Source organism: Stigmatopora nigra, chromosome 11 (assembly GCF_051989575.1).
Source record: "Stigmatopora nigra isolate UIUO_SnigA chromosome 11, RoL_Snig_1.1, whole genome shotgun sequence".
Classification (NCBI taxonomy): domain Eukaryota; kingdom Metazoa; phylum Chordata; class Actinopteri; order Syngnathiformes; family Syngnathidae; genus Stigmatopora; species Stigmatopora nigra.
In genome coordinates this window covers 7,888,460-7,912,314 of record NC_135518.1, presented here as the reverse complement: position 1 = coordinate 7,912,314, position 23,855 = coordinate 7,888,460, and the positions used below count along the sequence as shown (strand labels likewise).

Sequence of the window (23,855 nt, the reverse complement as noted above, 5' to 3'; positions counted from 1 at the left end):
AAGGAAAAAGGATTTTCTGTCTTCCTCATTGACATGGCAAGCATTACTAGATAACTCCCAGGTAGCCCTGAATATGATAAATAATTGCAAATAGCATTCAGTTAAGTAGAAAGGATATTCTGGGAACAAGTGACGTACCGTGATAAAGAACATTTGGACATCTTAAAGAGGTGTAAAGACTTTGGATGGATTTTCAAAAAAGTGTCACTTTCAGTGGCCCTGTGATGAGAGGGGGCTGAGAATGTGGGCTGTGTAATGCTGATAGATGTCGTCAGTCACACGGTAAACGGGGCTCGAGGGACGTTCGGGGATGAAAAGTTGCAGCATCAGCAGCGAAGGACTTATTTGGCTCAATGGAGCAGGCTTGACAAAAGAAGAAGGGAGTTGCAGCAATCAAAGCAAGCGGCCGGCCAATATTGCCGATCACATTTGGCCACTAGCTGTTAGACTTAATCTTTACAAGAGCAAAGTCAGAAGGTATCCATCACCCGATCTCTATTAAAAGTGTGATACAGCCACTGAGCACATACATGGAATACATGAAATTTAAAATGCAGTGCCAAAAAGATCAAGAAAAGCTGTCGACGTAAGGTATATTGATTGCACAAGATGGCAACATTTGACTTAATTAAATGTATGGATAGATAGTTTCATAGAAAATGGTTAAATGGAAAGGCAGATGTCACAGAAAAAAATGTAAGATCTAAAGGGAAGTAGCAAATTTTGTGATTTGAGGTTGATGAAAAATAAAGGCTGAAAGGGTCATAAAATGTATTCGGAAAATTAACTTTTAAAAAAAGACAAAGAAATAAACATACCAGCAGTGCTTCTCAGCTTCTTAACTTCATCCACGATCATTTCACTAGTCCACATTTTATGTTCCTGTTTAGCTTATTTGGATTTATTGGGCAAACCGAGATCTTGGATGTCATAACATATTAGGAAATGAGTAGTTTAAGTCCTTGAATTTGCTACACATGACTAATTATCACAATTGGCTCTTTCAGCCTTTAATCAATTGACATGTTAGCTCTAACAAAGCCTTGTGACACGACATTCAAACAGATACGTTGTTTTTGACATAGACGGAATCACTTAATAAAGACAAATGACTCACTTCAATTATTTGTTATACATTTCATTATCTTATGGAAACCTAAAGTTAACTTTTTGGATGATGAACCCATCGGTGCCATTGATGGCCATAGCTCTACCACCTGCTCTAATCCATTTGGATTAAACAGCTATCATCTAAAATTCCATTTTATGAATTGTTTTCTTTCCTCCAAAAATAGGTGAAATAAACAATATAAAATGGCCTGAAAGAACAATGGAAATACATTCAATTTGCTACATTATAAATCTTGGTAAATTATTAAAAATAAACCTGAAAATATTCTTTCACTACTTTTTCCATCTGTGAGTTTACAGTTTTTTGGTATGGAAGATAAAAATGCACATCCTGGTCTCATGATATTACTAGGTCAGCCAAGTATGGAAACACAACAACAAAAAGTACTCGCCCTCCTAATTTTCTCCACGCTGAGAAAGTTACCTTTGCGTTCGGAGCGTTTCTTGCGCCTCCTCTTAAATCTTCGTCGAATCAGGCAATAATAGGAACCCGGGTTCTGCGTGCTGCCGTTGCTCAGAAGAGTCATGGCTTTTGTCACAATTTAACTGCGTTCTTATGAGTTCTCTTAGCTGCACCTAAATCACACTACAAATGCCTCACGTGGGCTACTTGGCGTCTTCCCGCTGAATGTGCTCACTCCACATGACATTCAGACAACTGCTCACACCTGAAGCATGTCGTTGGATCCACTCCATCCCCCTCCCACCCTCACCCTGTTCTCTGTCTCTCTCCCCTGCCGTCCTCCTCCTCTCAATTTTACACTCTCGGTGAAGGTTGTGTCTGGCCAATCACAAATGGGTGTGGGGAGGTATTCATATTTTCAAATGCTGTTTTGTTAATGGTTGTTTAACTATGTGTTTTGCAGGCAACCAGGCCCATCGTCAGGTGGAATAAAATCCAGCACCCGTGACCCTGGTAAAGTAATAAGCACTACTAAAAGAGGATCAATGAGAAAAAGAAATAAAGAAAATCCAATTATATAGAAGAGCCATTGCTATTTTCGCAAAAGTGTTTCATAAATACATTACTGAACTCATTATGGCCCTAGAAATAACTATTTATTTAGATTCTCATCACATCATGACACGCCATAGTGTATCAACATAAAAAAGCAAAGGGCACTTGGGTGATGAAAAAAATGCTGCAATGTATTTTTTTTGGTATATTTCACAATTAAATGCTACCAATTTTAAATAAATTTTGTTTCCTCTCACTTTTGAGCATCACTACTTGAATATGGAGATACTATGGCTCTCTCTACTGGCTGCGAGGTATCAGTACACTTACTTTACTCTCCTCCCTAATTTGTGAGTTTTTCTTGCACTCGGTTTAAGAAGCTATGTGAACGTGAAAATTGGAGTAGCTTTTAGTTATCCAATATACAAAATCTCACCTTTAGTACTCCTCTGTAGATATCAGTAAACAGGAAAACCTGAAGGCGAGAGAGAACGTATGAGAAAGGTATTTTTTTGTACACAATATTTTGAGTTAAGTTTTATAGCTGATGAGTTCACACAAAATGTAAAAGTAAAGAAAAAGAATTACATAAAAGTGAACATTTCTCTTAAAAAAAACAGCATTACAAACAGAAAGGTTACTAGAATTTTCCCCAGTAGATTTAAACTACCACAAATAGTCAATGGATAGGTCAAAAAAGTCAATATTTAGCAGCCTTCACTACTAAAGTGTCCTAGTTGCACCCTAGTAATCGTCATACTAACAAAAGCCATCCATATGACATCACACAATTTGATTTTCAATAAAAATGTCTGAGGTTTTTGAGTACAAAACATGTAAGGTTATTGAGAGGGCAAAGTAGTAGTTTCCAGCAAAAACTAAGGGAAAATATAGACATATTAGGAACATAAATCCAATCACACTGTTGTGCAAAAGCCAAACATAACTCCCAACTGTCCAACCACTACTACTGTAGTGGAAGACCAGCACCTCCCGCCAAAAAGAGTGCGGTCAACCCATTCCCGCAACTGTTTGGGTTTAGAAAACATATCAAAATATACAGCTCACACAGCAGAGATGTCACCTCATCTCAGCGTTTTAAGTCGAGCGGCTGAAAGCCAGTTTGCTGAGGTTTTCAACAGCAGGGATTTAAGTCTGCTAAACTCCATACGCCCTATTTTTAGGTTTGACTGAGAGAAAAAATTACATTGACAAAAAACAAGTTGCTAAAATAGTCACTCAAGAGAAGCCGAAACTAATGTGGTAAATCCATCTGGTTGTAGTGCAAAACACTATAAAAAGGCTGTGGTTAGAGTTATTTCTTTTGCACTTGGAAAGAGTTTGAGACGTCACTTGCAGATTATGGAAAACAATACAACATCATTCAAGAGTGCTGACCTCTGCCAAGGTGGAACTGTTATTAAAAGTGGTGGAAAAAGTGATAATTGAGCACTGTGTTTGTTTGCTGTTGGATCTCTAAGTTTGTAAGCAATTTCCCTGTCAGGCTCATCCCTTCTTTTTCTATTGCAAATGTTCTCTGGAGTTTATCCCAGGTGACTTTGCTCAAAAGAAAGTGGGGTACAATCTGGGCTGGCAGCTAGCCAAACACAGAATGCCTGTAAAAAGTCTACCCTGATCAGCGTCTCCAGATTTCCCACAAAATCTATTGGGAATCAGTCTTTTGTATTTTAGTTTTAATTGAACCCAATTTCAAGGTTTAAAGTAACACTACTTCTGAGAAATGCACGAGTGCAGTTTAGATATCAAACATAAAAGGGTGGTGTGTGTGTGTGTGTGTGTGTGTGTGTGTGTGTGTCTGTGTGTCTGTGTGTGTGTTGGATGCTGCAGGGGAGTTTGCAATAGATGTCCAACAACAAATTTTAATTGGGCTGACACGCAGTGCTATACTTTAGGGCAAAACTCTTATAACAGGATGTTTTAATTGTCATTTGTTTTCATTGTGTAATAGTTGAAGATTATATAAAGAGGATATTTTTGGCAAAGGTCAAATTTGTTTGTACCTTTTGCGCATCCTTAGCTTTAACAATTTATTTAAAAACAAAACAAAAAAGTTTGCAAGGTACAAACAGGCAACATTCCAATTTGAGTCATCCAGTGCTAGCAACTCTGCAATTTCAACAGAAAAGGAGGAAAGCCCTTAAACGTTTTTTTTTTTTGCAGGATAACGTGTTGATTTATGTTGTGCTTAATGACCACAAGTTGTCGCTGACCTTCCCGGGGATATTTGGAGACTGAGGATGACTGGCCTGATGCAGGTGGAGCAGGAGTGAGTGGGAGCTGCATTTAATTTGACAGAGGTGATAAGGAAACAGCGTGGGGACTAAAAAAGCTATTGGAGAGACTGAATGCAGAGAGGGGAAATGAACAGAGAGCGCGATTAGAGTGTGTGTGTGTGAAGCGTGAGGGAGAGAAAGAAATAGCCAGTGCGTGATGGAGATGCATGACTACAAAACTCCACTCCCGGCTGCAGCAGAAAATTAGGCCAATGGCTCGGTAACCACTGGCTGCACACAAACCCGCTAACAAGGGTCCCAATAAGCCATTAAACAAGGCCTCCGATGCTGACCCAGATTTGCCAGCAAGGACACACCCTGGGACGCTGTTTTAATTAACAACATGCTCTATTAAATGTGCTTGTCATGCTTTAGTTATTGATTGTGTATATAAGTGTGTGTGTGTGTGCACGTGTATATATGTGTGTGTGTGTGTGAGTGTGTGTGCGTGAATTAGATGACATTCAATAACAATTTGGATAAAAAGACAAGCAGTGTTGTTTATGTGTGTGCTTTTGTCCAGCAGAGGGAAGCACTGCTACAATTTTCTACTGCATTCAATTTGTTTCAATATTTATTCTTATTGGACTAGGCAGCACATCATTTAGGACAGCTGCCCCCAACCTTTTTCTATTTTCTCGCGGACCGGCTAATGGGAAGGGAGAGAACTTAAGATAAAATTATTCATATGCCATTGTTAAAACAAGCATAGCCTGTTTCTCACACTTGAAGTCATTTCCAGATATTTCCAAGCTATTATTATATAGTCATATTGGTAGCAGAGTATATGCTGCACAAAACTGACCAAAAAGGTAGTCTTTTCTGTCAGAACTGACTGAAAATAGCTTTTTGTGAATAAAATATCAACCAAAATATATGATCCTATGAAACAAATCTAGATTTAAATAAAAACCTTTTCAGATATCACGAATACAAACTGCTGTGAGACTTTGACTCTCCCTCAGGCTCAAGTGCATCCGCTTTTTTTTTTTACACGGTGTCTATCATTCACTCCATTAACAGCATCATCTTTTCTCACATTTGCAACAGACACTTTCTAATACTTCACATACTCTGTTAATAACATAAACCTGTTCGAGGATGAGTTGCCTAAACTTGCCCGATTTCCCAAGTGTTGACATTTTTCTCTCAAACAACAAGGTGAGATCTTCCACTCAGGTGTCCTGATCTCAAATCAAATCAAGGTTTAACCCTTTATAAATAGTTACATTATAAAAGTATCCGTTCTTTGCCATATTTTACTTTCACTTTGATATTGACAGCTTTTAAAAAGTCTTTTCCACATGGTGATTTAGAACAACAAAAAAGTCAAAGGCACAGGGGAACTAAGCCAGCACAAACACTCGACAAGAAAGTCCTGACATTGCAAAAAGGTTTTTGTCACTTCCTGGCCAACCACACAACCCCCAACCCACCACACACACAGTTTAAGAAAGGATGTCTGATTCCCTACTACAATTTTCAAATGCCATTTTCCAGCAACAAACAGACCAGACAAAAGCAGTTTCACATTGACGTCAAAAGGTAAGCGGAAATGTCTCCATCAAAAGAAAATAATGAAGCATTCCACCGTGTTGCCACATGCCATTCCAGTGTTGATAAAATGTTGACATCACTTAATTGTTGTGACCTTGCTCCGAGTGTACACGACCACTTTGCTTTATTACAGACATGCATCGTCGGGCCTTGACACTTTGGAGTATCTGAGCCAAAGACTGTGAGCCAGTGCTACTTGTACATATTTATCATGTTGTTTACCGCCGTAGCTCACCAGTGGAGAGCCGCTTAAACAAAACCGATTGCCGAAGACATTAGCTGGATCATACTGTAAAAAGCCCTATGTAAACAACATCCATTATCGGTTACAGTTAAGCCTAATAAGGATTGTTTTTTGTTTAAGAGACTTGACGTGTGCGCAAAGAACGATATATGGGCTGTGAGAGATGGCCTTTCATATGATATATATATTTTTCCAGCTATGCAAAGATGCAAAGGAGGTATTTACAGTTAAAAAAGCATTTAGCCATTGGCAGATGGCCAATAAAAAACGCATAGAAACAGCACCACACTTTCTAGAGTGCATAAAAAATTAGTTCAGTCAAAGTTGAAATAAAAGGATGTTAAAGCAGTCTTAATATGAAAGACTGCTCATTGTGAAGGCACTGGCTCCAAACAGAAGCCTGCTTCTGTTCTCAAGGGCAAGATGTCAAAATAGGAATGATTTAACTCTTCCTATGGGAAATTCCAAGGCCTCCGATGGGCCAAGTACTGGGTGCGGTCACGCTCCTAAAATTATTATGGCCTGTTTTGTAGATTTAGATGTTAGCTGAGCATCTGCGTCTTGATTTTGTTGATAGACATGCTCGGAAACAATGGCCTACTCTGTGTAAGGTCCCTCTGGCAGGACACATACCTGAAAGCAAACAGCAAGGTCTTAAAGCGGGAGCTGGGATAAGAACAAGCAAGGCGTCACCATCGTTTATAATGTGCCAGACGTGGATTTGATGCATTTTATAGGTCAATGCGCACGTCATTGCTGTAAAGACGCAGATGTCAACAAAAAAATACAGGCCACACACCCACAAAGGAGTTTGGACCAGCGGTAGAAAACACTTCATATGTATGTTTTATTTAAGATTTTGAGGGGGCACTTCACATCAACAGTATATTTTATTGTTGTGGTCTTTCAAGCATTCATTTTAATGTACGACTCTTGTTGCCGTGGCAACTCTGGTTAGATGGATAACCTTGCAAGACTCCCAGTCGGTTGTTTCACTTAAAGCTAAGCAACCCTCAAAATCTGCAGTAAAAGTTTCAGGCAAAACTTTGAGGCAATTTGTTTAAAAGCAATAGCTGTCCAAAGCATTTTCAATGGGGCTAGGAGGATGTCTCACACTATCGATGGCAGCTAATGAGTTAACATGATTATACCTCTCCTGCACCTTCCCCTCGATGCTTCATCTTCCTACCCTGCTGCTGAATGACCTTGTTGATGAGATAACCTTCAATTATACAGATGTACTTGAACCTGTTTTATTGTGGCACAATGAATCTGGATAAAAAGGACAAACAGATGCAGGCAAAGCGTCATTACCAAATTTTCACTTGCATTATTGGATAATGAAGTATGTGCCTGCTACGAAATTGTAGGTTATAAGACATAGCCACTGCAGTTTGTTGAGGGAACTGCAATGCAGCATGATGTTTTGGTCAGAATGTGACCTTCTGTCCTGCTGTTGCTGTGCTCATTTTGTATGCTTGTGTCATCATATTTTATTAAAGGTGACATTAATACTGGAAAAGTGACTTTTTAATTGCTTGTATAGAGAGGCTGTTGTTGTGAGCTGGCTATAGTAAAAAAACAAATATATATAAATACATATTTCTAAAAAATGGGTTCTCAAGACACCATAATTACTTTTATTTTTTGATGCTTTTGACATCCATCAATCCTTATGGGTTTGTTGTCATGTCCTTTCACCTCTGACAAGGCCATTTGGAAGGCAATTCGTGCAAGACTGAAGAACAGGCACCTTCATTTTAAGGGTTAAAATTGTTACTTTCCTTAAAAAAAGAGAGTAATAAGGAATAAACAATCACTTTCTACACAACAGCTACATCGATTCAATTGCTGTGATAGTAAGAAGGTAATTTCATCACAACAACCTTGAGAAGTCGTTAACATGCAATGCAGGGTATTGAAACCATCTAAAATGACTACAGCTGGCGATGTGCATATGTGACATAAATATGAAACATAAAGATGTCAGACACACATGTTCTAGGTGGCAGATTCTGATCAGCTTATTAAGCTTCAGGATCATGGGATTTATAATGTACACTCAACACTATAGAAGACAGTTAATAGTAGGGATGAAACCTTTTTTTTCCCTCTAAACCTTATAATGTCATTGCTTATTAAGCAATGTCACACTTTTGGATGAAACAGCAATCCATCCAACAGTTTAACTAGCACTTCTGATCGTGTACCGCAAGTGTGCTCACACTCGTTGATGAGCAAATCGCCACATCAAGTGACCAATGGCAAAATGGCCACTGTGAACTGGCAGTAGCTGAAGTGTCAGCATTTATTTGTCGCAACACTTGAGCTGCTTTTAAGTCCTTTGTTTTCTTTCTTGTGTTGGTCTTTGCTTCTTGCTCACATAACTGCGGTAGAGACTAGAAGAGCAAATCCACATCATGGGCACCCATGCGTGTGTAAAAAGAGAGTGAATGCATATTGGGCACATGAGCAAATACAGTACACTGTTAAAAAGAGCAATATGGCATATGCAAAGGGACACACTCCGCAGCAGTAGGTAACATTACCCTTGCCCCAAAAGCTGGCGTCCAGGCTTGCCACCTGGTCCCTCTCCACTTCATCAAAGTAATACTAGTATGACTAATCACACACTTGTCTAGACAATGGGAGAATATTAAAAAAAGGGTAGTTCTAGTTGGTTTGATAGAACTATTATGGTAGTCTATCCTGGCAAAGACAAAACCCAGACCACAAAGCTTTCCTCACTTTTCCTATCGCTGTCATAATAGAAATTCAGGCATTCCCACACAGCTTCTATTCGGAAACCAAAGATAGGATTAGAGCAGTGTTACCCAAAAGTAGGCCACAACATATTGTTTTCACCTTTCCTCACTTGTGTGTGCGTTCTATACCCTGTGTACAAGATGGAACTTAAAAAGTATTGGAAAAACTAGGCCACATGGCTTCCGCTTGAGAAATGCTTCGAAAAAGACTTGACAGACACGTCTGGAGACGTTTTACCAAGGAAATTTGGATCTCTATGCACACATGTCATCTCCAGAGGACGTTGTCCTAAGCAGTGACTCACTGTCATTTGGTGAATACCTCAGACATCCAAGAGAAGACTGCAGGACAAACATGGTACAGTCACGCAACCGTGACTCAACCTTTGTTTCTCGGTGTTCCGTGCAGACAAAAAATACCGGGAATGCCTTTAGGCATATTGATGTGTGTTGTCTTTAACATTCCTGTTCTGAAAGTGGGGCAAACAATTTGAAGGAGGCACCTTTGGTGATGCTGTATTCAAACCCAACAAAATAATACCAACAACTAAGAAGGGGGATGCTGTTGAAGTGGGTCATTGAGGGGAGGAGGAGCAAGTCAGGCAGCCGAACAGAGCGTAAACCGTTTGCCGTTCCAATCAGCAAGATGAAATGCAGATTCTCCATGGGACACTGTTTTGCAATTTGTAGTGGAATTTCAACTGGCTTGCCTGATAAAATACGGATTAAGGTCATGGAGGACCTCAACAGCGCCTGCAATATTCTTTTTTTGCAACAATGGCTTTTCTCCATTTCACCCAAGATACAACTGCTTTTAGAATTTGTGTCCATACTAGTGCTCCTGCAGGATGGTCTTAAGCAGGGTACATAGAGCGGGACAATCTAGCCCAATTATAGTATTTTCTCTCCCTTATGATGCACATCAATGAGAGGCCAGATTTTCTGATGTCTCAGACAGATAATCCTTTGCCAACAAATGTAAATGTTAATTCCGTTTCATATGTATGATTGCAAATCCTTTGGCGGGTGGTCAACACTGGGGTCAGGTGATCCGCAGAGGGATTGATTGTGACGTCAAACATTATGTTAGGCAATTAATAAGTGAACTGAAATCATTTTATGTCCAGTTCCTACTATTTCTCCTTCCTATAACAGCTTACATAGATTTTGCATTTTTGCAAAATTCATTGTGCATTGTGATTTTTTTTTAAATGTTCAGGGTGGTGATGTCTGAATGTGTGCAGTATCTCATCCTTAATAAGTTAATGCAAGGCATCAATTTTAAGGTACGGAAGGAAAGAGGTCTCACCCTCGAACCTTATCTCCCAAAGACTCTTAGAACGCAAAGTGTAAATAAGGAGTGACATCTTTGCTGTTAGCTGGTGTTGGTTTCAGCTTGGCAGGCCAGAAACCACAGACAAGGAAGTGAGGCATGGTGCAGATGTGCCTGTGGCATCCTGGCCTCTATCTGCACTCCAAGTTCCGCATCCCCCACGCTCTCGTTTTTTTTTCCTGCTTTTTTTTCCAGGTCTGGAAACATGGTTGTTTCCTTTCGCTGCGCTGTGTGTAACCATTAATGGCGAAATAGTTTTCTCATGGTTGCTGACAGCAGAAGTCGTGGTTGCAACCAATAGCTCTTAAGCTTGAGTATGTGTGTGTGTGTGTGTGTGAGAAAGTGTAATTATACTTTAAGCGTTCCAAGTTCAGTCTGCTTTTGATTTATGAGGATCAAATAAGACACAGGGAAGTAAAATAATGAAATATAGCTCAGTTGAAAACCAACATTGGCGCAAGCCAATGAGTTAAGACAGAAAGCTCCAAACATAATTGAACAGAATTGCTTTTTTGTGTAACTACAGCTCAGACCTGCTTGTGTGTGCAGAAACTGTCACTGACTCGCAGCCCTACCACTATCTCTCCATAGAAGCCAATTGAAACCAGAGCCGTGATCCCCAGGGTGGGACCAGTTGCCAACCATTGATTTAACTGCCTGGATTTAGCTTGGATGCATATCAAAACATAAATCTGAGGCTTTTATAAGACACATTGAAATAGTGGACAGTTACATCAACACTAGGGAGGATATCAGAGGAATTGGTTTGACCTTCTTGGACTCTGCGGTGCCCACTAAAGATGATAGGCGAAGCAATAGTGGGTAAAAAACATACAGATCAATATTCTCTTTGTTACACAAGCTGGGAGTTATCAGAAACCGGCACTATTAGGATCACAATGTGCACACAAGGACAAACGGGGAAGAAGAGGATCACAAACACATCTGAGAAGCACTTCAATCATGCGGTTAGTCCCTTATCGAAACCACAGCATGATAAAAATCAGGCATACAGGAGCGCTGCCATGATAGCCATCCTTTTCTATTAAGGACTCTTGGAGGAATACAGCAGGATCTTTAAAACCACAGTTAATGCTAACAAACTGTAGATAAAGCTTGGTGAAATAATGTAAAAAGCTCATTAAAACTAAAAAAGAAAAAACATGTTGGTTCTCGGCTTTTCAAAAACATTTGGGCCATTTGGGACTGCCCAAATTGTAGTTAAGTCATAATTATGGAAAATATTTGTGTGGAATACACTTCTAAATTTAAAAATATTAGAATACAAAATAGAAAATTGCTAAGTCAGTGATTTCCCATCCATCAATTGAATTATTAAATGTATTAACAAGGATTAAATCGTGAATAAAAAAAGTAGTTTCACATGTCATACAATGCCTGGGTCATTGTATGACAACAAAAGACAAAATATCAACAATCACTTCAGGCAAACTGAAGAATTGCACACAAATTATGTCTATATATTGAGCTCTTGAACTCTTAGGAGGATCAACAGCTATGGAGCAACACTCCTATATTTGACATTATCCTTCGCAAGGCTATAATTACATAAGGGTTCCTATTTTATTTAGCCAGATGGGGTGATCCAAATAGTTTTGGCATGTGCAGCTTCTTTAAATTACACCATGGGAGTCCTCTCAATTTTCTCCATAATTCCAGATTTAAACCAAATTTGTCATCTTGTATCAATTGTTCTCATTTTCAAAGCAAAGGTGATTTATGCGGCTAGGGCTATTTTTTGTATTGTGACTGAGCAGTAATCAGTTATACTGATTGCAGATTCCAAGCACTTGCTAGAGTGACAAGACAATCAATTAGCAAGACTTTCTCCATCATCGCATTTCAAGTGCATCATCACTTAATTTATGACAGCCTAATTAATTCAAACACGCCTGTCTTAGCCTGTGGTACTCAAGTGTGTCCAACCATCACTGTGTGTGGTGTCAGGCTGTTATGCTGGAGCAGTGGAAAACAGCGGCAAATGCTAGAGAGGATCTCTGTGGTACTGAGAGGCACTGATGGGTAGATTTGCAGTGATTACACTTGAGCGGACATATGGCAAGTGTCTGAATATTGTGACAGATGGAGCACCGGACATCATTAAAAATGTAACTTGGCTTCATAATGTGCAGTTTCAAGGAGAAGTACAATAGTAACAGTAAATCAATAACTAAAGGAAATAGTGGACAGTTACATCAACGCCACGGGATATATATGTATATATATAAATATTTTTTTGTAAATATTATATGTGTATGTACATATAGTTTTATTTTTCTAAGTCATAGTCATTGAAAATTCTGAAGAGGTAATATTTCTCCAATCAAATTAAGGAAATTTTCAAAGTGAAAAGGTTAAAAATAGTTTTGTTTATTAACTTTATGGAAATCAAACCCTAATATTAAAAAGGTGAACAATTTAACCAAATGCTCTGAACCCAGAAAAAACTTCCCCTTTCTGCAATCTCAGTGTCATCTGCACTTTTTGGCCAAATTCGATTCAATTAAAAAAAAAAATTACAAGGTATTAACTTCAATACATTTAGATGGCTATTATCTTCAATACATTTAGTTGACAACACCAACATTCACAAGTTTCATTCACTCACATTTGGAAGTCATAACCTCTTGGCCGATGATATATGGCTTCTGGAAAGACCTGAACATTCTAAATTCTGAATGAAAACAAAAAGGAATCCCGTGCATACAGTGTGTTCAGTGACACTGGTGTGTTACAAATTGCTCAAGGCATGTTTATATAACCAGTTTCCTAACATGGGGACTGGGTCACACTCACACCAATGATGATGACATAATAGCAAAAGCGACCGAGGCGTAACAAAACTTGATAAAAGTCGAAACAACAAAAGTGCCAAATTAACACAATGTGATTTCTGAAAATATTGAATGAGAGCAGAGATGCACATATACAATGGAATGTAAAAGATGAGCAACAACAGAATAAAAGCAAATGTTTGACGTGAGCAGACAGTGAGGTCACGAGCTGCCAGGGCCCATTTTGCTCCGAAGGTTCTCGTTACAGCGAACACGTGGCCACAACAAGAAAATAATACAAGGCAGCTTTAGCCGCATTGCTAAAAAGCTTCCTTCAGGATGTTTGTATGTTCTTAGGTCAACTAATGACCTTTTTTCCTTCCTTCCTTCCTTCCTTGCCTGCTTGCGTCTACGACCACTTCATTTAACGCGATGTGATAAACACGTCAACCCCCGCACGGTACATATGATAACAAGATGTTTTGAGTCGCTGAAAAATAGCCCAATGCGTACAAAAGAATATTTGCACCATGGCAAACAAGGAAAATCCATCAGCCAGTCTATGGATATGGTATGAATAATCATTCAACCAACGGGACATAATGCCATCTGACTGCAGAAAAGTGCACTAAAAGATGCAATCAAATTGATGTCATTTTCAGCACACGGTAGCGTTCAAGGAGAGGCCATGTGTCGTTGTAACCCATCAATTTTTCAGGTATTGACTTTGCCGTTATAAATGGACTCAACTTCATCATGGAAGGCAGTACACTAAATATGTTTTAAAAAGAAAAACCTATAATGGTTAGAGAGAGGGGGAACACTCTAGAGAAAATGTTCTTCAATATTTTAGATGTTTCCTCTTAAAAGGTAACTGGGCAATTGTACATGCCGACAACCCACGTTATAGCCAACAACCCATGTTATACCTAAATGGGAATTGTGGTAAATGACTTAAGTCTTATTGACAACACCAATATATACATATAACATCTGACTAAACAGTTGGAACTGCAGCATAAATACTTTTCGCTATTTTTGGTTTGGCTGTTTATAAACTTCTGGCGGAAATTCCCATCTAATTGGGGACAAAAATTATGTTCAATGGAAGTGGTGTCTCTGCGCTTTGTGTGTTGTTGATGCTGAACAATCACAATGTGTTTTCAGAGCATTTTGCTGAAAATAGCCGTTACCCAGCTTGAAATAACAATGATAAGAGAAGCCAGAGAGCAAAGCAGCCCACGTTCGGGTCTTTATTGGTGCCCACTCTTTTAACGCTATGTATAGTGGTAATAAAAGGACTGTAATACAATTCCGAGATGGATTTTTTTTCTAGACTTCCCAAGGAGATAAATCCTTAAAAACAAATTCAGAAATATACCAGCATATAATAAAATAGTTATGCTTTTGTATATGTACCTCTAAATTGTGTAAAATGTTGAATTTCAGAAGGGAGTAACTGAAGGACATTGCAGTATCTAAATAAGATTTTAACCAAAGGTCATTTAGTGACAAGACTTTGAATATGCAAATGATCCCTAATGAATAACACATAGACTATACTATGTTTGGTTCAGTAAATAGTGAAAAAATCATCTTGACCTCACACCTTCTGCTCTTCAGGGAAATGAGAACTTTTGCAATGTCCTCAACATTTATAAAGTACGTTTAGATATTTGTGAAGTGATAAAGTCTACTGAGGAACATAAGAAGTTCTTTTTCTTATTTTAAACTCTTCAAATTTATAGGGATGCCAACTATACACTCTTCGGTGTAAGATGTCAAAGACACTTTTTTCACTTGATAGGCTTTTTCAATAAATTGGAAAAGTGAAAAACCAAAGTCGTCCTCAACAGCCTGCCGCTTGCCAACGTAAACAAAGCTGCTAATGAATGACTCATCAGTGCTAATTTGTTGTGCTAATTTTAACCGTGTGAGCTTGTGGAAACCTTGCAAAGGCAGTATGGCAGAGTAGTGTGAAGATTTGCACCAAAAATGGTGATGCTGTCAAAAAACTGCCATGTTGTGTGCGAATCATATTTTCGTCCTTGCAAAAAACTGTGGTGAGCTTTTTATAGTCATTGTGCTTATTATACGTCACTAAAACCCATTTACTGCCATTGATGGAAATTGACCTCCTTTCCATTTGAAGTGAAAGGGCTGACCGTGAATGAGCGAATGCTATAGAGATTTAAAGGTGGAGGCACCTAGTACGTGTACTTCTGTATGTGTATTTGGCATTACTTTTCAAATGAATTCCCCTCTTACATAATGGGCATCATTTTAGAAAAATGTGACACCAGACTTATGCCATGATGTAGTCATGTTGAAAGTTCGCACTGCCGCAGGGAAAAACATCACTCCACATCACGAAGGCTATTCAGCTAGTAAATAAAGGGGTGATTTTTTTTTAAAAAAAGCACGCCTATACTTGCAGCAATCCCATCACAGATGGCTAAAACAACAAATTCTTAACTGAGCAAGACCTGTCGTGGTGACATGTGGTTGGTGTATGTGTGGTATGATGATGTTGATAATTATGGTCGAGAACAAGGTCTCACAATAAACCTTATGCCAAATATGTTGAAATACGTAAGCATAGTCATTTGCGTAACATGCACAGAATTGAAAATACAAGAGTTTTTACTCATAAGAGAGTTAGTTTTCATAGGGAAGAGAAGGCTAATTTATTTGCATAGCGCAATTCAAAATAGGCTGTTTTTAAACAAAATGTGACACTTTAACGAAGACTGTTGATTTTTCTTTCAAATTAAAGCCAAAGCTCTCAAATTGTAAGGCCCCTGAATAGGATGTATTGAGGCAAACATATAACCTTAAAATATCCCAAGACCTTGTCTTTCTGATTTTTTTTCATGACATAACAGAATCGTACAAGTGGTAGGATAATCTTTGGTTGTCATGGTAATGCAAAAGTGTAGTGGAGAGGGTGCGGCAAAAAGAATGAGTGTGATCTTGTGGTTATTTCACCATCTAGCATCTGTGAGATTTTATCAAGAAATCAATAAAATTCTTTAAGGCTATTTTCCATTTACCAAATCATATCAAACACAAAAAAAACAAATGGAGTTTTTAGGTGATAGTGTTGGTGTGGGAAATCAAGCTTCACTTAGAGCACGTAAAGTTCATTGGAAGGTACCACTTGGTTAGCGAATAAATTAAGAAAAAGGCTCACTGGAATGAGACCTTGGAGTTCAGATCATGAACAAACGCCATCAGAAAAATCCTTTTGTCAAATAATGTGGCGACCACTTAAACCGATCCATAAAAGAGAGTGGATGTCATCAGTGCATTTTAAACCACATCCATTTCAACAAATTGATAGCTTATCCAATTGGCTCATCAATAGTTCTTTATAAATCCTCATGTGTTTTCGACAATCAAAACACTGAAGCAATTTTTCTTCCTGTAATCTAAAATCATTTGGCTTTTGTGAGAAAATATGAAAAACAACATTTCAGCATGGAGCAAGGATGTCAAACTTATTTTTCTTGCTGACCCAAATGGTATTTAAGGTTTTCCTCAGAATGTTATTCGACCTAAAACTAAAGCTAGCATAATTGCCTACAAATGTAATCAACCTTCTAAGATGCAAAAAATGATGTCATATTGCTGCTTTAAGTAGGACTGCGATAGAAGAAAGAGGACAAGAGCACCGCCGCCCACATCTTAAGACAGCAGCAATATTATAGCTCACATAGGGATTATCCCTTCTTAGACATAACAGTTTGTGCACCCGTGGTCAGAAAGGATTCATAAGCTCTATTGTGAGGATTTGCCTGCGTTTCCATTCTGCGTGGCTACCTTTGATTAGTGACAAAGATGTTTCCAATAGAGTAGAAATTTCAAATAATTTTGAAAATATGTATATTTAAATGTATATAGCCCTGGAGTAAAAAAAAATCTTAGGGGAGAAACAATACATCAATAAACACCACCCACCAACACACTCACTCTAAAAAAAATGCATTATATTTGAGAACCCTGTTATAAACACCTGTCACCAGGAGTCCTGTGATTCTCAATTGAAGGCTACACTACCATAATAATACATTTGTATTTGCCATTGAGTCAGATGAGAGTGCACATGTGGCATATATCATTTGCCTGGCTTGGTTTTCGACAACACTTCTCATTAGGTTATGGAATGTCGCATAAATTGAGTGCATGTTTACAATTCACCACAGGTTAGAGAGATGTAACAATTATGCAAATGAGATTGAATCCCTCATCAAAATGCAATTGATAAAAATACATTTTTTAAAAAAGAAGAAAATCACGTCTGCTGCAATTGTCAAGGGTGTTGAAGAAATTAAATGAACGACCTGATTATGAGACCTCAAAACGGTAAGAACTAAAATATAAACAATACATTTACAACTGACACCCACACACTGAAAAACTGGAAAACCTGTTTAAAACAGCCCCAAAATCTGTAAAGATCAGTGAAGCTTGGGGCCAAGACAAGCGTTAAAATATGTCTGGTTGACTGATGTTGCTGTTTGATCGTTGCCAGTGAAAAATTGTGACTAGAGCCACAAGCCAACCACATTAAGGCTTTTGTACGAGTAAACTTCAAATGTGCCTTTTGTTATTTGACCATAATTTATCACAAAGGGCCCACCCCCCGAACTTCCATGCAAACACTATATCCAGACCCCTAATTATAGCCTACCCATTAATCAGTAAATGTTGTAATTATACTAATTCTAATGTGTAATCTGATGAAGGTAAAGGAGATCAAATCACGACCTTTCTCTCCTGCTTGGCCGGCAAGGGGGGCCGTTCATTAACGGCAGGGAGGCTGGTGAAAAATGATTTAAAATGTAATCTGATTTAATTTGCATTGTTAGTTGATTAGCGAGACAAAGTACATGATGGGCGTGGGGGGAAAATGTCCACGAGCCATGACTGAGTTATCCCTAAAAAAGCCAGTTACAAAAGTAATGCCAAGTAACGTAACTCTCAAAAGTCGGTAGATGCAGATTTGCCATTGCTGCGATACATCCTTCATCACTATTCCATGTACAGTTTGCTGAAATTAACACAAATGTCATGGAAACAGCAGAACAACTTTGCTGGGAACTAACCTACGGTGTTAATGACAGCAGGTTCGAACGAGGCTTCGCCTGAATGACGACATTGTTTTTGCATCTGGCCGCCACTCCCTCCGCCAGGTTTCCAAAACAAACGCAGGCTTTGATACTCAATCCATCTGCGTCCTGTCTCGTCACAGGGACGGATGGGGATGGATCATTGGATGGAAGTGAAGAACTTGCTGTGCAGATAGCACAGATAAGAAGGTAGTCGAAGGAAGCAAAGTGTGGGTGGAGGGTGAGAATCAGCAGTATCAACAACTATTTCTATAAATATAAACACTGTGTGCTGGTAATGTTGTGAAAAACCCTGACCGTATGGTGGCACAAAACATATGGTTCCAAATCTGATATGAAGAAGCCTAACCCTAAAGCAATGAAAAAGGAAAATGTAGCTATTTCATTCTTTCTTTCTGTTGCTATATGATAGATGTTTCCACATGATACCATGGCGACCCCTATAGCGATAGATAAGTCAAAGGTTTACAAAAACTGCTGTATTTTCAGGTAATTCAAAATAAACCAAGATTCCTAGAGGGTTTTCTGTTGCTCAAGTCCCTACTATGAGTTGTTTTGGGTTACTTCTCATGCAAAATGTATGACGCAGATGGCACTGCAGTTATCAGCTGGTGAACTTTGCAATGCGCGTAGCCGTAAAGACTGGAGATGAACTGTAGTCAAAACAGCTGGATGGACTTCAGTATCATTCGCCATTCCTACCCAGACAAGACAAGACTTGGACATACATGCTTTGAATCTCAACCTCGCATTGAAAGACGCTTGACAATATCCTGATTATTTTATCTAAGCTTATGTTGCTTCACATTGTAAAAGTGCTCTTACCGACTGTGAATGAACGGCACACGGGTGTAAAACATATTTGGTGGGAAACCACTTAAATAGTACTCAAACGACTTTGGCAAATATTTAAGAAAATGAGTCACAAGAGTGAGGAAAGACTGGTAACATGGCTACATACTCCTAAGCAGATAAATGGATTCCCACGGTGCGTAATTATCCATGAGTGACGGGTTTGGGAGTTGGGCGAGAAACAAAGCAAAGAGTGACAAAAAAGGCTCGGAGGAATGTGGGAGTCCGGGGTCCCCCGACATTTCAGCCGTTCTAAAAATAACCACTCTGAAGCAGAGATATGAAACGTAGCCCTCCGAGGCAACACAAGATAGGGGCATATTGTGCATGTGAATTGAATAATATTTGAGGCTTGGGCATCAGGTCAACATATCTAGCTTACAAAGGACGTTGTTAGCTCATTTTGAATATCAAGCAATTTCTGATTTGGCTTCAAAATGATTAAAATAAATTATACTGCTTTGCATGTGTTTCAAACATATGTAAAGCTCAAATTTGTCCCAATTCTAACAAGGTGTCTTGCCCAAATTAATGAATCCATATTACTTACCCATTGATTTAACTGGGCATTTTTTTCTGCCATAAGCAAGTCCTTTGCTGGATTCTAGTGATAAACGACATAGAGCAATGTGTTGTGCTACCATGGGGAGACAAAGATGTATAATACATCTCCCCCAAAAAATAAAAATACAAACCCTGCTGTGTGCTCCAGTTTTAGAGATTTTGTTGTGCTACTCATTAGTCATTTCTGTCCCCTCATACATGGCAACAGCCTCAAAGATATCTCAAGTTGTTGAACAAATAATTCAAATTGCACATTTCTTTTATAATTCATTCTATGGGAGCTCTGGATATAAATAAAATTGGACTAGTCAATCTGAACTCACCCTTCCACTGTGTGGTCACGGAGACGGCTGTTTGATTTTCCAATCCCTTGCAGTCAACCTGTATAAAAAGAAAAGGTCATTAGGAAAATTAAAAACAATGTATATATTTATATTCCAATGTCAGATTCTAGCTGTATAATACAATCTGTAAAGTATATCTCCAACTATGAAAAGAGACATGGTCCAATGTTAAAGGCGCGCTGCTGTTTAAACCCTTGAAGCAAGTCATTCCAAAATATTAATGGATGTCCTTGACACAGTACATCTTTCTTGTTGATATTTTATCAATTACATTTCAGTTATGTGGCTTGTTATGAGCTAAAAGTGGATCATGCAACAATGAAACTGAAGGATCTCAACATGCTTAGGTATGAGAGTCATCTGCGAGAAAATTCAGCAAGTGTTTAGGTAGGACACATTGCAAGTGAGAAGGATAAACTGGTGAATGGATATTGCAGCTATTTTAGCACCGGCGGATTAGTCAATTTGAGTCTAACAACTTTCAACAACCTCCGCAATTCGCTTTGGGGATTGTGCGACGTCTGCTCGTGGCTCGCCACACAAGTGGAATCACATTATAATATTGCATTATAGAGCACAATTTTGCAGAAATGGAGTGTGATGACCTGACCCAGCCCCCATATGCCTATGAGCAATAGAAAGGAATTTGCATCATGTGATTTGTCCTGACAGTCATTAGAAGCGAAAAGCTAGGTCTGTTTTAAGCGTTGCAGCCGCTACAATTGTCATTAAACATGACTTCTCGGATTCTATTCTTTTTATACAACAGCTGGAGTCTTAACAACCCAGACTGTGGTTGCACACCAGTAAACCAAACGTATATCAGTCACAGCAAATGGGAAGTTATGATAGGTGAAGTGATAAAGTTCACTGATTCACTAATAAGCTTTGTGAATCAGACCTGTCCTGAAAATGTAAACTGAACAGTGAGGGAAGAACAGTTTATGAGGGCCACCTGATGTTAATGGAAAATGGTGGACTTTCGGCTTATACCCTGAGCTAATTTAAACCTTGAACGTTCCGCAATTAAAGTTTTTAAAGAGTCAGAAAAGTTCACTTGCACATCTGACATTTACCAGAGGGAAAGTTTAAACTTTTTTTTCCCTTTAATACAAAACTCCAGCAGGATGGCAGTTAACCTTTCCAATATGCATTTCCAGATCTTTTTAAGAAACAGGGTCTCTTGGATGTTCAGTGAATTAGAAAAAAAATAACAGATTAACAGTAAAAACCATTGCTGTGTTTAATAGTGACAGCAAGACCACAGCAAAATAAGCAGCAGCTGTGTAGCCCCGAGACAAACACTTGTTATTTGAGGCTAACTGGGACTGAGAGACCTCCAATTGTTAGGGAACAGAGATTGGAGACTGGAGCAATGGGAAAAAGGTCACATGTTCTGAGAAGGACGAATTCATTTTGTTCCAGATTGATGAGAGGACAAGACTAAGAAAACGAGTGGTATTGCACCCATCCTAGCTCCACGTACATAAAACTGACTGAAGTTGGGATTGTGTAGTCATCAGTTCACCATGAGGTATTGACATATTGTAATAAGATATAAAAATATGTAATGTACCATACATATATTTACAAGAATTGATCTTAGTTTGCTATTTATCTTACTCAAAATAATTCTCAAAAGACAAACTTAATGGACAAGGCTCAAGCCAACAAAGAGGGTTTGCTCAAGATTAACTTAAATAATGCATAATGGTTATAACATGAAAAAAATAGCATTACATGATGCCAAAAGTGTCCCATAATCACAAATAAAAAGAAAATGTTCTCCATTAAATGGTTGTACGCCTAGAGTTGATATTCTTATCCAAAACAATATTACGAATAGTTCACAGACATGTACAAAGGTATTCCTTGACCTCCGCAATGAGGAAGTGTCACTGACTTATTACTGCAAGATGAGTGTCCAAGATAAGCCAAATTTAGTAGGACAAATCACATGCAGATGCATTGGAAAAGCATCGGACTTCTTCCGAGGTATTTCAAATAGATCGATATTGTCTGCGGTGTTTATGGTATCTCATTGCATGCTGGCTACAGCCAATATCGAACAACCTTGCCTGTCCCCCGTGACATTCTTGAAACAAATAATGATGATGAGATATCAGGGGTGTTGTCAAGGTAAAGCAAAAATAAGTCTTTAATACAAGAGGCAGCAAAAGAAAAAACAATTGCATTCTTATATGATATGAATTTGTGGGCAAATGAGCAGGATAAAGTGCAACAATAGGTTAAATGATGATGATCTGCTCAGATTGATTGAAGCAAAAGTCACCGACATTTTGCAGATGGGACCACAGCTGATGGCTTTAGGAGACATTTGGTTCCAAAAAAGCATTCGCTTCTGGGAACAAAAAATGAAGTTGGGGAATTGAATAGGAGTCCCTAAGAGTAGAAGCAGCAGAAGGAGGGGAGCAATGACTCACACTTAATCCCAAGGTATCTGCATGAAATTAACATTCAGAACAAAATGCACTTATCAAGAAGATAGTTGAAACCAATAAATTTGACTTTGAAATATAAGTCTTTTTCTTATTTTAATTTAAAAAACATAGCTGAACCAAAACTCCCACAAGTCAAATTTTGACAAACAACATTTTCTCTGTTAAGGCAGAGTTAATTTGAAATACGGCTTCAAACAAAATACTAGACGAAGTAAATGGGTTATGCTTCTGTTGACAGCTTTGCGCAGCACCTCTGTGCACACGCAGTGTTGCAAAAAAGAAGCATGTCAGCCAAATCTCCGCAGAGAGGTTCAGTTTCACTTTGGCTGGAAACACTGGGGGGAAATGTAGTCGCAACGAAGCTTAAGTGGGAAAATATCCACAAAATAAACAAGTGGTCATTCAAAATTTATTGGAGAAAAATGGAACAAAGTATATTGTCCTCACATTATGACAGCTCTGTTCTTGTGACAGCAGCTCAACATGAATTTTTACCTACGTCAGAACACATCGTATTCTATCACTCACCTAAGCTTCCAACGCAAGGGCAATTAAACAACTGTCACAACAGTCATAGCACATTGTTTGCTTTTGAAAAAAAAATGGAATAATAACACCTGAAGGTGTATCTCAATATAAGAGAGAAACCAATGGTTAATTGTTCCTTGCCACAAGGAAAGAGAAGACGACATATATAATTCCCATCCATGAAATGTAAATGTCTAAATGATATAATTTAAAATGACATGAGTCTAGCTGCAATGCACACACATACGTTAAGATAAACCAGCCGGTAGGGCTCACCAATAGGCTTGCCTAATGGCTTAACGCAAGTCAAATGTCAAGTCAGGCTAGCAAAACTATTCATTCGAGATAGCGCATTCCACCCTAAAGCCCTTTTCACCCATCTGGCTGATTTTGAGCCCAATATGCACACACTATAAACAGAATGTTTGGAACGAAAAATAAAGCTTTTACATGTACAATGCATCTCTACTTACAAAAAAAAATCAAACTTACGAAACCACTTCTGAATTAATTTCATAAGTAGAGATACCACTTTCTCCCCGAAATCTTTGTGTGGACCCGATTTGTCCTTCAAATCCACAATCTGACTTTTAGTAAGATGTATATTTTTCAATGTGTGTTGATTTCTAACCCAATTACACAACTGGGCATGTGGAAAACCAACATTGATGTTGAGCCTTGATTAACCCTCCGGGTTTAGTACGCAGTATAGATTATGAGTCACAAGCACTCATTAGAGAAAGAAACAGAGCGGCTACATTTAGAGATCTTTGGCATTTGATTGCTTCTGACACATTCATTGCGAGTTGGTTTGGTCACCTTGGGCTATACGGGCTATAGATTTATGAAAGGATGTATTTCAACAAAAAGAAACAAAAACAAGGAAAAAGCTTTTG

At 38.5% G+C, this 23,855-nt stretch overlaps 1 protein-coding gene across 4 annotated transcripts in view; it reads right to left on the bottom strand.

Moving 5' to 3' along the window:
- The window catches only part of adarb1b (adenosine deaminase RNA specific B1b), a 59,838-nt gene that overhangs the window by 19,526 nt on the left and 16,457 nt on the right, over positions 1–23,855 (bottom strand). The window contains exons 2-3 of one of the 4 annotated variants that reach the window (XM_077727711.1): positions 19,949–20,006; positions 2,526–2,564 (exon numbers count right to left, since the gene is read on the bottom strand). Coding sequence is in view for 2 of the 4 variants with exons in the window: in XM_077727709.1 (XP_077583835.1) it covers positions 1,556–1,658 (103 nt within the window). In the remaining 2 variants the exon portion in view is untranslated. Of the gene's footprint in view, positions 1–1,555; positions 1,788–2,525; positions 2,565–19,948; positions 20,007–23,855 lie in introns of those variants that run through there. The other 3 variants (XM_077727712.1, XM_077727709.1, XM_077727708.1) reach the window with 3 other exon arrangements.